A 15,201-nucleotide genomic window follows, 5' to 3' on the forward strand; every position below is an offset into this window, starting at 1 on the left:
TTACCATTGCCCCAAATAGTTCTAAGATGATATATATATTCGCCTAATCCTCACAACAATTCTCTGAGACAGGCACAATTATTTCCATTCTACAGATGAGGAAACTGAGGCACAAAGCCACTTTCACAAGGTCCTCCCATTAGAAAGTGCCAGATTCAAACCCAGGAAATCTGGTTCCAACATCTGTGGCTCTTACTTGCTGCCTTGCCCTCAAAACTGGAGGTACCTTGAGGGCAGATCCTATGCTGCACGCTCACTACTGTATCCCCAGCAAAGTGCCTGCCACATTCTCAAAAAGGGCGTTGAATGAATGAACAAAACAATTTAATAAATCTCTTACTACTAACAAACAACATCAGCAAATAGTTTGGTAAAATGTGAGATCTCACACTGCTTTAGCCTAGTCCTTCTCCACCCTTTCTGGGTCCCTGAGCAGATGCCACTGGACTCCCATCCTCTCTAGGCTGGCCTGGGCTTGGCTTTGCACCCAGAACCTGGACTTCTTGCTGGACCCCGGGCTAATGCAGACATGAATGACACAGAGCCATACCCCTGCAACTTCTTCTCTGAGCCAGCCCTGCTACTGAAATCAACAGGGAAGGACAGCAGACAGACATGTGACTTACTTTCCTTGTTGTTAAGTTCCAGGTGGAGATATTTTTCAAATTCCTGGCGCAAGTTGGCATTGTTCATGCTTCTGCGGTACTTACAAAAGCTCTTGATAAAGCTGACCAATTTCGGCCAGATTCTTTTCTGGGGAAAGAGAGAGGGTATGACATAGTTAGTACAGCTGCTGTCCACTGAGAGTCAACTACGCCCCGGAACTCGACATTCTTTACATGCAATCCTCACAACACCTCCTTTAAAAAGGACTAATCTTAAGCCCCAGTTAAAAGCCCAGGAAATTCAGGTCAGAGAACTTGTATAACCTTCCCCAGGTTAAGCAGCTGCTGAGAAGTTTCTGGCTTCAACCAGGCATGTCTGGGGCCATTGGCAAATGAAGGTTTGAGTTGCCGTGTTTGAGAAAGGACTTGTCCGAGCTAAAAACAGGAAGAAACAGAGGGCAGAGATAAGTATGACTCACAAGGCGGGAATCATGGCGCACGCAGATTTTGAAATGTTGAAAAAAATAAGGAAATGAATGAAACCATTTCTAAGCATTTACAAAAGAAAAACTAGTAATTAGATGCAGACACTCATACACCACACGCTCGTACACTCTCACACACAAATTCATTTGGCAAGTTTCTTCATCCATTTCTTCACAGAGACCTAGTGAACATTCTCTCTAGTTCATTTACCCCTTGAAAAATGGATGTTGAGGGCCAGAAAGCATCTGGCTGATCTAGTTTTGTTGTCTCGTTCTACAGGCAGGTAACCTTAGTAGAAACATGGCTTCAGAGAGCCGGAGGTCAAGTTCAAACACACATGGACTTAGAATCAGAAACTTTGAGTCTGGAACCTAGCTCACCCTAATTGTATATAGTTTGAGCCAACTGACTTAAACCATGAGTCCATGTCTCCACGTGTAAGACAGAAACAAATGGTTGTGGTGAGGGTTAGTGATGATATATGAAAACCCTAATACAGTACTTAGCACAAAGTAGGCTTATGTACATGTTGGTTTTCCATTTATCTTTTCTTATCTAAGAGCAACAGGAAGACCTCAAAGTAAAACAAAGCATCGGGTTCTGAGTGCAGTATTCTTTCCAATGTCCTATGTGATCTTTCCTGGTACCCTGACATGGAGTTGATTCATGTATGGAGGAAATACAAAGAAGAAAGGCCAGGGAAGCCCATTTCCATACCTGGGGTATTGGGTCAATGGGCTTAGGAATGATTTTCAGAAATATCTGGGCATTAAAAAAAAAAGACATTGAACCAAGATTATTTAAGAGATTATTTAGGATTCTTTTTATTTTTTTTCTCCAACCCTATGAAGGCTTTCCTGAATAGCATACCTGTCTTCTCTTTCTTCCCTTTTTATCTCCTCCAGTAGGAGAAAGAATGAGTTAGATGACTGATGAGTTTGGAAGAAGGAAGCAGGTATGGCCTGCTCTGGGCCCTTTGCACTCTCTCTGGGAAGTGTTTGTCTTCAGGACACATGCTCAGGCCTGCCCTTTCTCATACAGGAAGGGGCTCACTCAGGTAAGTGGGGGCCTAAGTTGTTCCATTATGCTATCGTGACTGGACACGTGAATGTCAAAGAGAAAGGATGATCAAACCCTTTCGGCTTCATGGTCAATTCATGTCCTTGAAAGTAGCTTTCAGCAATAAAAAACAAGCAAAACACAAACACAAAAAAACAAAAACCTGACATTTTCATCTCCATCAGTACCTGCTGCCTCTCACAAAGACAGTAGAGAGTGACTTCCTTAAATTCCCACTGAATTTCTCTGAGACTCAGATTCCTCCTTCATAAAATGGGGTTTCAGAAACCTACCCCAGAGAGTAGTTGTTTTGGTGACTGAATAAGCTAACAGCGCAACTGTTTTGTATGGGCGACAATACCTAAGCAGCGGCTTCCTCACTCACCTGGGGTTCCTGTATTTGCGTTGATGAAGTCTTCGAGGGCTTCCTATACACAGTTAGTATCTGAGTTTGCACTTCCTGAGGAAAATCTGGGAACAGCTCTTGGTACTCTTTAAACCTAGCAGGAGGAGGTGAGGACTGTCACAGTAGGCCAAAGCCTGGCACACCAACAGGCGCAGCCAAGGCAAGCCTATCTCTGCTTTTGGAGGAAGTCAAAGTAGAAATTGGGGAACATCAAGATAGTCAAAAATAGTCTCCTTAATATTTCCATCCTTTGCTAATGTCAGCCTGCCCTTCCCATCAATGCTATATTGTTCCTGTTCAGACAAATGAACAGAAGTGTGTGTGTAAGAGTGTGTGTGTGTGTGTGTGTGTGTGTGAGTGTGTGTGTGTGTGTGTGTGTGTGTGTGTGCATGCCCACACATCCATGTAGGTAGGTAAGAAGGTTCAAGGTAAGTTTGGCTTTTCTTTTGTAGGGAGGCTCTGACGATGAACTCTGTAAGTGTATTATGAGACTTGAATCATGTGGCTTGCAGCAGCCAATGGGCAGCTCCAGAAAGGCTCACTGCCTCCACTAAGCGATACTCACCACTTTTCTTCCAGAGATTTCATAACACAGCTCTGAAGGATCAACAATGAGTTTGTGCTGAGACGACCCTTCTGAGAGACTTCTCTGATGATAGGGTCATCACACTGCAGCACTTCTTCTAGAAAATTACATGGAGAGGGGGAGAGAGGAGGGGAGAGGGGGAGGGGAGGGGAGGGGAGGGGAGGGGAGGGGAGAGAAGCCATCATCTCTCGTCTATCATTTCTGAAGTAGCTGGTGTTTTTTTCATCTCAGAGTCTTACAGTCCCTTATTCTCAATCTGGTTATAGACTGATCTCTCCACAGATTGCTTGAAAATCTCAAACACATCTTCAGGTGTTACGTGCAAGAGTATTTGTAGAGCAAATACTGTTCCTATTCTAGTTTAGTTCCACTCAAATCTCAGATAAGTGTGTAAAGGGAATAAATATTTAAAAGACTCATTTCTGAAGTTAATTTGAAGTTTTTGGTTCAGGAAGAGAGCAGAAAGGTAAAGGATTAAAGTTAATTGCTGAGGCAAATGAGAAATCCAAGATTACAAGTAAGTATTGTAAGGACAATACAATTTTTGTTGAAAGACTATGGTGTTCACTTCTGGCTCATTCAAAACAATGTACAGAACTTGATATCCTGACACTTAATAAACAAACATTTCTTACAAGATTTGCCAATTTTACCTCTTTTTTGACTTGTACAAGATCTATAACCTTTCTTGGTTGACCACAAGCAAAACACACACACACACACACACACACACACACACACACACACACAACCATCTCTGTCAAAATAGTAGGCTTGCCGAAACCGGTTTGGCTCAGTGGATAGAGCGTCGGCCTTCGGACTGAAGGGTCCCGGGTTTGATTCCGGTCGGGGGCATGTGCCTGGGTTGCGGGCACATCTCCAGTGGAAGATGTGCAGGAGGCAGCTGGTCGATGTTTCTCTCGTGGATGTTTCTGACTGTCTATCTCTCTCCCTTCCTCTCTGTGAAAAATCAATAAAATATATTAAAAAAAATAGTAGGCTTCATCTTTATTACTTGGCTTGTTTACCTCCAAGATGGAACCAAGCTCACCCTCTTTAGTTTGCCTTCAGACTTATAGGTCAATACTTTACATGCAACTTCTGCTTCTGGCCAAATGAATTTATAGCGTCAGATTTACCCTCCCACTTTAGGCAAGAAAACAAGGCAAAATTATGAGGATTTTCCAAGGGATAGCTCTGCTTCCTGGCACAATTACCTTTATAACCGGTGAGTGATGGACACCCTTGCTTTGCATACAGTTTACTCTCGCTTTTGTATCTAACTCCAGTGTAGTTGATTTGAAGGTCAAACAACTTGAGCTTGAATTCAAGTTCCACCAATTGGATAAGTTAGCTCCTCTGTTTCACCTTCCGAATTAGTTAAGTACAGCTATTTATCCCTACCTTTTAGGGATTAAATAAAATCCTATTTTCAGGGTAAAATTAACTGAGAGTATGTATTTCACATATAAATGCAAGTGTTTTGCACTTGGCTTCTTTTACTACCAATATTTCTAATTGATTGTTGTTCTCTGCTTTCACTATCCCTCTTAATCTGTTTCAATACTGCCCCATGTGGCCGCTATTCTGTTATGCTCCCTTAGGAGACTCAAGACCAGCTCTTTTCCAGACTCTTCTATGATACTAAAGGGAGAAGCAAACAGTATCAGGAGGAAGCTGCATACCAGCAGGGACTATGCCAGAGAAATAAGTCTCCATTATATTTTCAACAAGAGACTTGGCGACTTGTTCATCTGTCTCAATACTGATCTTCTGTAATGCCATCAGGAATTGCAATGGGCCCTCAGCCTTCCGTTCTTTGAGGAATTCCGTGAAGTACTCCAAGTGCTGTACATTTCGAAAGACTTCTGCCAGGTTTCTGGAAACAAGAAAGCATCACTGGTTGAGAGAATGGATGGTGACCCTGAATTCTGTTTCACTTAGGGAATGGGGAAGGGCTTCTCCCGGGCTGCGGGGCCTTTAACTATGTGTGAAGATCAGGGTGAATGAATTGGTTACTCTTATTTCCTTGTAGATAAATTTTTATCTGTCCATCCTAAGCGTGGTTCAATCATTTGCCAACATTAATGGAAGAGGACGAGAGGTATTTTAAAGGGGCTAATTTTTTTTTTTTTCTAGAACCACCTTCTTTCTGCATTATGGATTCAAAACAACCCCTAACTGGCAGTCATTTCAGTGGGTAGAGCAAGAGTGATCAGCAATTATTGATCAATATTTCTAAATTGCCTTTGCACTGTTCCTTAAATAAAGGTGCCCCTAATGTTTCATTCTCAATCCTCTGAAATTTTGCCTTATGACTCCTCCCTCTCCCCTCCCTGCCCCCAATTCTTACCTCCTCTGTGATCTCAATGTTCATTGATATGGTAAAACTATGTTTCTAGTCTTTTTGTAATTCAATAGTTTGATTATAATGTGCCTAGGTGTGAATATTTTTAAGTTTATCCTACTTGGGATTCATTCAGCTTCTAGTATGTTCTGAGTAAGTACTCAACCATTGCATATTCAAATATTTTTCCTGCCCCTTTATCTCTCTCCTGATATTTCCATTATTTGTATGATGGTGTCTCCCAAGTCTCTTATTTTGTAATGCTTTCACACTGGATAATGTCTGCTGAGCTAATTTTAAGTTCACAATTCTTCTGCCAACTCAAATCTGCTACTGATTCTTTCTAGTGAATTTTTCATTTCAATTATCATACTTTTCCAATGTTTTATTTGGTTTTATTTTATAATATTTATCTTATTAGATATTTTCATTTGATGAAGCATTATCATAATACTTTCCTTTAATTTTTCTTTTTTACTTTTAAATATATTTTATTGATTTTTTACAGAGAGGAAGGGAGAGAGATAGAGAGTTAGAAACATCGATAAGAGAGAAACATCGATCAGCTGCCTCCTGCACATCTCCTACTGGGGATGTGCCCGCAACCCAGGTACATGCCCTTGACTGAAATCAAACCTGGGACCTTTCAGTCCACAGGCCGATGCTCTATCCACTGAGCCAAACCAGTTTCGGCCCTTTAATTTTTTTTAAACATGTCACAACCTTTAATTCATTGAACATATTGCTCAGAAGTTCTTAGAGTTCAATATCTGGATCACTTCAAAGATAAAAGTTTCTAATGAGTGCTCTTTCCCCTCTGTGTACGAGCCATCCTTTCCTATGTGTGTTTTTTTTTTTGGGGGGGGGGGGAGATGGGGGTATGCATAATTTTTTAACTGAAATTTTAGATGACATAATTTATAGAGTTCTAAAATTTTTGACAGGTTTGTCCAGTTTTACCATTGGAGAGACAATTTTTTGAGGTTCTTACTCTACCATTGCAGAAGTCCAATTCCTCACCTTCAGTGTTTTGTTTTGTTTTTTAATCTGTATCTTCCATTGTATATCTACTAGAGGCCTAGTGCACGAAAATTTGTGCACTCGGGTGGAGGATCCCTCAGCCCGGCCTGTGCTCTCTTGCAGTCCAGGAGTCTCAGGGGATATCCAATTGACGGCTTAGGCCCACTCCCCCAGAGGAGTGGGCCTAAGCCACAGTCTGGCCTCCCTCTGCAGGAGGTGACCCCTGTGGGCTGATCTGGGGATGGCAAGATCTGGGGATGGCGAGTGGCCTGCCTCGCCCTGAATCGTTTTGCTACTGTCACTGCCCGTGGCCTCCCTCTGTAGGAGGTGACTGGGCAGGTGATCAGGGGTTGACATGAGCCCCCATCACCCTGCCACTGGTTGCCGCCACCCTCCACCTACCCCATCGCCATCCCCTCCCTCTGCCCACTGGCACGCGCCTTGGCTGGCCTGGCACCACCTGCTCACCGACCAGTTGTTCCGCTGTTTGGTCGATTTGCATATTATACTTTTATTATATAGGATTCCACTTTTAACTTCAGGTCTTTAATATCACTTGCCCAAACAACTGCCACAACCTTCCAACTATTATTTCTGCCTTTAGTCTGAGTCTCTGACTCATCATACTATTACTATGCTTACCAGAGTAGTATTTTAAAAATCCATATAATAGGGTGTGTTTTTTTTTTGCTACTCCTGTTCCAACAAACCCCCATGAATCCTTATTGCCACTTAATCAACACAAATTCCTTAATAATTCACTCAAAACCTTCTTTCAGTTATTTTAATCTCAATCTAGGTTTCTAATTTTGTATTTTATGTCTAAATTCTCCCTAAGTATTCTGTGCTTTAACACCACTGGACTATTTTCAAATACCACGTTCACACTTCTGAGTTCATTTCTTCGTGTCATTTCTTCAGTTTAGAAGATTTAGCCCTGCCCACAAAACACTCCCTTTCTTTGCAATTGAGTTGCTCCATGCAGATCAGGGCCTCTTTTGATATTCTAAGTTTTCCTAACCCTCACGCAAAATTTCCTCCTTCAATGATGCTCTTATAGCAATTAATCAATATTTTATCATGACATTTAAAGGTCAGTATTGTAGTTTATTTAGTTATGTACTGGATTAAGGGCAAGGACTATGTCTTTATTTGTATCATTAGTATCCACAGTGTGTCTGGGACACTGTGTATGATCAAAAACTGTTCAGTACATTGAATTTGGACTAAGGGCAAGGTTTAAGAGAGTTGTAACTGTGGTATACCTGGATCATTCTGCTGTGGTCCTAATGGAGTCGTGAAACTAGACTAATGGTTAGCAAACTGCGGCTCGCGAGCCATATGCGGCTCTTTGGCCCCTTGAGTGTGGCTCTTCCACAAAATACCGACTTCTGCTCATGGGCCATGAAGTTTCAATCTCACTGTACATGCGCGCCCGCACGCAGTATTTTGTGGAAGAGCCACACTCAAGGGGCCAAAGAGCCGCATGTGGCTCGCGAGCCGCAGTTTGCCGACCACTGAACTAGACTATATAACCCTGCATAGTCCTTCTAGAATTTAATGATCTTATAAATATATGATCTAGAAAAGACTTCTGTGATACTCATTTTCAACTAATTTGGAAAATACGAATCTCTGTAGATATAGTGAAAAGTAGCAAGTAGTACAAATTAGAATATCAAACGGAATAAAGATTAAACCTCAGGGATTAATTTCAGTTCCTTGAAAGGGAGGAAAAACCTCTCTAGAGTATTTAGAAGCGACAGAGGGCTTCTCAGCCCCTGTGAAGGCTAACAGTAACTGAAAACATACTTCTGGGAACTTTTCTTTGCAAATACTCTGCTAGCGATGTTGACTACCAAACTTGTACGTGCTAATCTATCTCTATCCTCTGTGAGAGAACTCTCCATGTCACTAGTCATTAATAGATAGTGAATTAAAAAAATGAATGACTGGCCAGCTGACATGGCTCAGTGGTTGAGCACTGACCTATGAACCAAGAGGTCACCATTCGATTCCCGGTCAGGGCACATGCTCGGGTTGTGGGCTTGATCCCCAGCGTGGGGCGTGCAGGAGGCAGCCGGTCAATAATTCTCTCTCATCATTAATGTTTCTCTCTCTCTCTCCCCCTCTCTTCCTCTCTGAAATCACCAAAAATATATTTAAAACAAACAAACATCATTAATTAAGTAAATAAATAACAAATGAATGACTGAATGAATGTCCTGGCTTACAAGAAAATGTTAGTCAAGAAGGTAGTCAACATACCTAAAAAATCAAGAGCAGTACAAAATAGTGCATGGTAAGTGTTTGCGGTTATATTTTAGGGATTTAGTGTTTCAGAGGAGAGGGAGTCATACATTTGGATAACTTCTATGTAGAGGTGGCATTTGTACTAAGAAAAGTGGATAAAGTGAGGGGGCACTCCTGAAAGCACGGGCCACAGCGTCTTTGCCAGCAGTGGGATCTTACCAGAGGCCGACTCTTGGATTGATTGTGAGGGGGAGAGACAAGAAGTAAGGACCCAGTTAAGAGGCTTCTACAGTCACACGCAACCCAGAAAACACAAATATGCAAGGACACATGTACAAAGACGAATATTATGGTACTGCTGATAGCAATAAAAAATTGAAGATAACATAAATATCCATGAAAAACATATAGTTAAATAAATCATGCTCCATCCATTCGATGGAAGAAAGTAGACCTGTATACATATTGACATGAAAGGATGTCCATAATAGTTTGCTATGTTGAAAAACTTATTGTATAATACATATTGCATGGTGCCAGGTTTCAAAAACATACAGTGATTTAAAATACTTAGTATGCTTGTGCATGTATATGCGATATATGGAAAAGAGTGTGGACATTAACACAGAAAAATAGGCTCATGCTGAACCCCAGGGCTGTGCCTGGAGATATTGGTGTCACCAGATCCTATGTCTTACCTGGGTCCATGTGAAGGCTTCCTTACAAGAGGAATCTTTTTTACGGACGCGTCCTTATGTGGGGGTGAATGTGTCCTTGGTTCTCTGGTAATTATCTGACGATAGACTTTATACTGGTAATCTAATGAGAAGTCACAACATTGGGCAACACCATGTTATAAAGAACATTGCAGAGAAGAAGAAGGGACAAAGTAGCAAGAGTGCATGTGGGAAAACCACAGTCCGCACAACTGCTGCCATCTCAGGCCATTAGTGCTGGGAGTGCATGGGCCATTGGGGCATAAGAGACTTGGGGAGGATTCTAACCCCTGACCCTACTTTCAGTCCAGGCTGTGTTATTTACATCTGCTGGCTATTAGGCCTAGAGCCCACCTTCCTTAGAAAACTGCTGAGACCTACTCCATCATACTTCTTATCATTTCAGCACCAAACAGCATCTCTCCCCAATCAGTCATTTTTACTAGACCGTACTCCACGTGACAGTCTCCCCGGACACCTCTGCTGCCTCCTCCGAAACCCTTCCACTTGTCCTCTGGAGCCCCTGCTTTGTCATCAGTGAACTCACGGATTCTTTTTTTAAAAAATATATTTTATTGATTTTTTACAGAGAGGAAGGGAGAGGAATAGAGAGTTAGAAATAATGGATGAGAGAGAAACATCAAGCAGCTGCCTCCTGCACACTCCCTTCTGGGGATGTGCCCGCAACCAAGGTACATGCCCTTGACTGGAATCGAACCTGAGGCCTTTCAGTCCACAGGCCGACGCTCTATCCACTGAGCCAAACCAGCTAGGGCAAACTCACGGATTCTTGCTTGACCTCCTCATTAAGAGTTCCCCCCATCTTCTGGCTTTAACAGAAACCATTCCCTTTCCTGAGGACACTGCTTGCACAGCGAACTTCTCAAGTGGTATTCTGTCACACAATAGTACACAATTTGGAGTGGGTGTCTGGTGCCCTATTGCCACTTAGAAACCATTATTTCAAAAATATGTTAAAAACATTACTTTTTAAGAACGACAGGCTCCAAGCATTTTAGTATTCAAAGAGCCTTTTGAGGTCGTTAATATCGTAGAAAATAATGCAGACTTTTGCAAGGGCAGGGATGGCATATTACTCATCTTGCCCCTCCAGAAATTAGAACATGGCCTGGTTATAGTAAATCCTTTATAAACTATTTATTAACTAGAATGTCCCCCCACCCCACACACACATAGGACATTTCTGTCTGGTTTGGTAACACGTTCAGTGACAGATAATATGCCAAAGGATCGAAAACAGTAGAAACATATACTGAGTCTAATACGCAATTGAATAGGTGAAAAAGTACAACCCAGACAATGTAAGACCAGATATTAAAAAACAAACCAAAGAACCCCAAGAAACCTCCCAATAAAAAACACCTAGAAATGCTGGCTAAAAGAGTAACACGCGTTCAAACTTCTAAGGAAGCCTGTAAGACATACTACAAACCAAAATAGAAACTTAGGGATCAGAAGCAAAGAGAAGGTTAGAAGCCAGAGGGTAAGCTGACACCAACAGTGCATCTGCCCTGGAGGCATTTGCCCTGTTCAAGGCCAGAAGAGGACTGAAGACAAAGCCGTGTGCCCTTAGAAAATGGGCAGAGAAACCCATTGGCCACTGCTTTTACGTTCAAGGCATTTGACAAGTATGACAACTGTTACTGAGAAATACAGAACTTTTTGGTGGGCTCTCAAGGTAAAAGACAGCAAAACTGCAAAACAGCAAAGGAGAAAAGGCCCTGAAGAGCACCCCAGGCTTTTAGTTGGGACCACCCCCTCAAAAGGAAGGAAAACCAGAACTTGCTCACCCATCAAAAGGCATGGAAGCTAGTTCTGAACCAGCTCTAACCCTCAGTGGGTGAAGGTCATCTGGATGCGCCTGTTCAGTGTGTGTCAGAAGTAAAGCAAACCCTCCCTTGAGGACAGTAAGGGCACCCAGAGCCTCAAATCACCCCTACACACCCCATGTGAGTTGATACAAACTTGTACCAACAGCGCGTTCACAAATAAAGCAGAAATAACAAGGCATTTCCAAAGATGACCAAACACCAAGGAGAAAAAAGACACATGACACTTGAAAAAAACATGGCAGGAAATCCAAATATGGACTTGAAAATTACTACTATTCATTCAATGTAAGCAATTAAAAGAGAAAAAAAAATATCAACACGGACCGAGTATCGCAAAAAGGAAAAAAATAAATTCTAAAAATAAAAGGTTTAATGACTGAAATGTAGAAAATTGAGAGTTAAGAAATGGGTAGGATGACAAATTATAAATAGCTGAGTGAGGATTGTTGAACTAGGAGTAAGACCCAAAGAAAATATCTATACTGAAACAAAGAGAGAAAAAAGACATATGAAAAAACAGAGTAAAGCATATGAGACATGGGGAATGTGGCTGAAACGTCAAAAATATGTGGCCTGGGAAGTGTGGCTCAGTGGTTGAGCATCGACCTAGAAATCAGGAGGTTACGGGTTCAATTCCCAGTTAGGCCAGGTTGCAGGCTCGATCCCCAGTAGGGGGCGTGCATGGCCAGGTTGCAGGCTCGATCCCCAGTAGGGGGCGTGCAGGAGGCGGCCGATCAATGATTCTCTCTCATCATTGATGTTTCTATCTCTCTTTCCCTCTCCCTTCCTCTCTCTCCGAAATCAATAAAATATATATATATATTTTAAAAATATGTGTAGTAAAATTATCAGAAGGAAATAGGATGAAACAGGGCAGATACTTGAAGAGATAACTGGAATTTTTCTAAAACTGACAAAGGACAAGTCAGAAATGCAGGAAGTCTTGAAACTCATTCTGGGAGTTGCCTCCAACAAAGGGCCCTGCCTGACCCAAGGTCAGACCCTCCTGAGGGACAGCCACACCCCATGTGAGTTGATACAGACGTTATAAAAGCCCCTTGCCTCAGTGAGGGACCATGCTGAAGTGCCACCTGGCTCTCCAGCTTCTTAGGGGATCTGAGGAGGTCTACTGTAACCGCGTAACAGTCAGTGCCTACCTCTGCCCAGTGCTGCTTTCCTCATTCCCTTACAGGTGTTATTCCCAACAAACCTCCTTCTATACATCTTTGACTCCAGGGAACATCACAGAAGATAAATCTGCATTATTTAAAAGCCCAGAGTAATAACTAGGCAAGAAGGTAGAAATTAACTATTTTCATCCTCATCCTCGTTCACTTATCATCACATCTCATTTTCATGATGCCCTTCTATGACTTTGTAGGAGGGGGCAGGAGCTGGGAGACAAGTCTGACCACCCCTCATTTCAAACAAAGCATGGTTCCCCTTTTGGTTTTTGGCTCATTGCGTTGGGAGATTCTTTCGTACTAGGCTGTCTCCAATCTTTCTGTGGGTTTAAACACTTACCCATCTTACTAGTAGGTGCTTTTTCACAATATATTTTGTAGTCCTCACTTATCTTCTCTATGGCCACCTTTGGATACTTGTAGCAGAGTTCCTCAAAGGACATTTTCTCTATATCTATCAAGTAGAGAAAAAGAGGGGAGAGTCTAGTTGACCACTCTGGGGTCAAAGATTTATATACTTTTGTTGAAAGTATTGCTTTTTAAAGGTTATTTAAGTACGACGGTAATGTTCTAATGGAATGTCTATATGCAAGGAGCACAAGTTCTCTAAGCCAGATTAGAAGCAAGGAAAGACCGTGGGCCACCCCTCCAGCGTGGGAGGATTCTGTCCTTCTTGGAGACAACTGACCTGTGGGGACCTTCTGCCCAGGCACACACAGTTGTCCTGGAACTCCCAGGGCAGTCTAGTGCTTTCTGAGTGATACTGGTGAAGTCCAGAAGGAATCCTAGCGTGTGGACTACAGATGTCAGTTGTCCTTATGACAATTGCCACTGTTGTCAATAGCGCCTCTCAGCCAAGGGTGTCTGGCTGTAAAGTGCAAGAACAGTGGCTTATTTCTGTAGAAGATCTAGGTTTCCAGTCCTCCCTTGCTGAGCAGCTTTGGGCAACCTTTCCACCTCTGTGGGACTGATTTCCTCTGTATGAAAGCGGAGAGCACTCTAGTTCTGGTGCTCTGTGAGTTTCTGGAGCAGCGTGAGTAGAGGCATCAGCCTCCTGAGCAGACAGAGCTCCAAGATGGACAATGCACAGGAGGCCCTTATCAGGTCAGACCCTTGTTCAAAAAATGCAGCGGCGGATGAAACCATCATGTGTGCTGCGGGCGAGGGGTCGGGGGGTGAGGGGAGAGGGCGTCTCCATGGAGGGTGGTTCCCTCTTCCTGGCTGCCCCTGACACTAAAGAAATGCCTGTTGCCCTGTATGGTGTGGTGATATTTACCAGCTACCCTTTCTCCCACTTCTTTCTACATTTCTGGGAGAGGTTCTGGAATGTTCGGGATTTAGAGAGAAGGTGAAACTCTAGGTAAAACAGAGGGCCTGATCACGGTAGATTTAAATAACTCATGCTCAGGCACAGCTCTGAGGGGCCAGCGTCCAGGGCATCTTGTTTTGTATATAAAGTGCACCGTGCAAGGCAAAGATTTCAAGAGTTGAGTGTTATTTAAAAAGAATTTTTTTTTATTGATTTTTAGAGAGAGGAAAGGAGAGGGAGAGAGAACCATTGATGCGAGAGTGAAACATCCATCGGCTGCTTCCTGCATTGCACAGTGCTGACACACAGTAAACAATCACTAGATGTTAACACTCCATAGTTCCCAGATGCCTATGTGTCAGGGGTCGAAAAAATTATGGTGACGGCCCTCACCTGTCAGAAATACTGGAGACTTCAGTTCTACCCGAAGAGACCCGTCATGTCTCAGGTCCTCAGTAGCTAGTTTTCTCCACTGCACAGAATCCATTTCCTCCATGTTAGCCAGACCCTGGCTTAATGCCAGGGACTCCTCCAATCTCTTATAAAGAAGAATGTTCTCTTGTTTGCTTATAGAGTCTTTCTTATGCTTCCTCGTGTGGTTGACATTGGTCTGAGTCTAAGAGAAGGGGGAGGGGGACAGACAATATTTGCTACAGGAACTAGACCAGAAGCAAGACTTTTGTAACAGCCCCGTCCTCCTGTGTCTCCCTGTCAGGCGGACTGAGGCTGGTGGTTTTCAATTTGCTCAGATCCATTGCAAACCCATTTCCTATAACGGAGAAATTCGATGTGACTCTTAAAGTCAGCTTAGGCACTTGAGTCTTTTGCCTTGAGAGCTTTATGTTTAAGCATCAGGGACCATGTCAAACCCCCCAGTAGCCTCTAGGAAAAAAAAAACCACATCAGACTTTCATTTACTTTAACGAATAAGGCTTCTAAAAGAGCAGTTACTCTCTTTTCTCCCCTCAACCTTGTCAACCTTATGATTTGTCCCCAACTCAAAGCCCCTCTTACTGTGTAAGTGAGAAACAAGGAGTCCTCTTCATTCAGGAATTCATCATACCAGGAGCTGAGCATCTGCAATTCAAACAAGACATAAGGACATAAGCGTTAGGAGGTGTGCTCAGCCTGCTGGTTGTTTACCTGGGAGAAGTGTAGGCTGCCGATTCCGGAGTCTCTAGTTTGGAGATACAATGGAACAGCAAACATTAGCCATGACCAACCAGGACGTTCCTCTGTCTTTCTAAATTTGCAGCTCATGCAGCCTCTCTCTGAACCTCAGAGGATAGTAACCGATACTTAAGAAGAGGTACAACAAAGTTTACTGAAGGACAGTTATTTGACACCTCTTAAATCTTTGTTCCTTTACAAAGTACT

General features: G+C 42.8%; 1 protein-coding gene across 1 annotated transcript in view; it reads right to left on the reverse strand.

The window, feature by feature from the left end:
* Positions 1-15,201, reverse strand: part of RGSL1 (regulator of G protein signaling like 1) — a 73,868-nt gene that overhangs the window by 14,484 nt on the left and 44,183 nt on the right. The window contains exons 9-17 of the mRNA XM_036343866.1: positions 14,839-14,901; positions 14,218-14,440; positions 12,856-12,969; positions 9,461-9,581; positions 4,828-5,021; positions 3,122-3,239; positions 2,536-2,650; positions 930-1,040; positions 627-753 (exon numbers count right to left, since the gene is read on the reverse strand). Coding sequence (XP_036199759.1) covers positions 627-753; positions 930-1,040; positions 2,536-2,650; positions 3,122-3,239; positions 4,828-5,021; positions 9,461-9,581; positions 12,856-12,969; positions 14,218-14,440; positions 14,839-14,901 — 1,186 coding nt within the window. The remainder of the gene's footprint in view (positions 1-626; positions 754-929; positions 1,041-2,535; positions 2,651-3,121; positions 3,240-4,827; positions 5,022-9,460; positions 9,582-12,855; positions 12,970-14,217; positions 14,441-14,838; positions 14,902-15,201) is intronic.

Source organism: Myotis myotis, unplaced genomic scaffold (genome assembly GCF_014108235.1).
Source record: "Myotis myotis isolate mMyoMyo1 unplaced genomic scaffold, mMyoMyo1.p scaffold_m19_p_18, whole genome shotgun sequence".
Classification (NCBI taxonomy): domain Eukaryota; kingdom Metazoa; phylum Chordata; class Mammalia; order Chiroptera; family Vespertilionidae; genus Myotis; species Myotis myotis.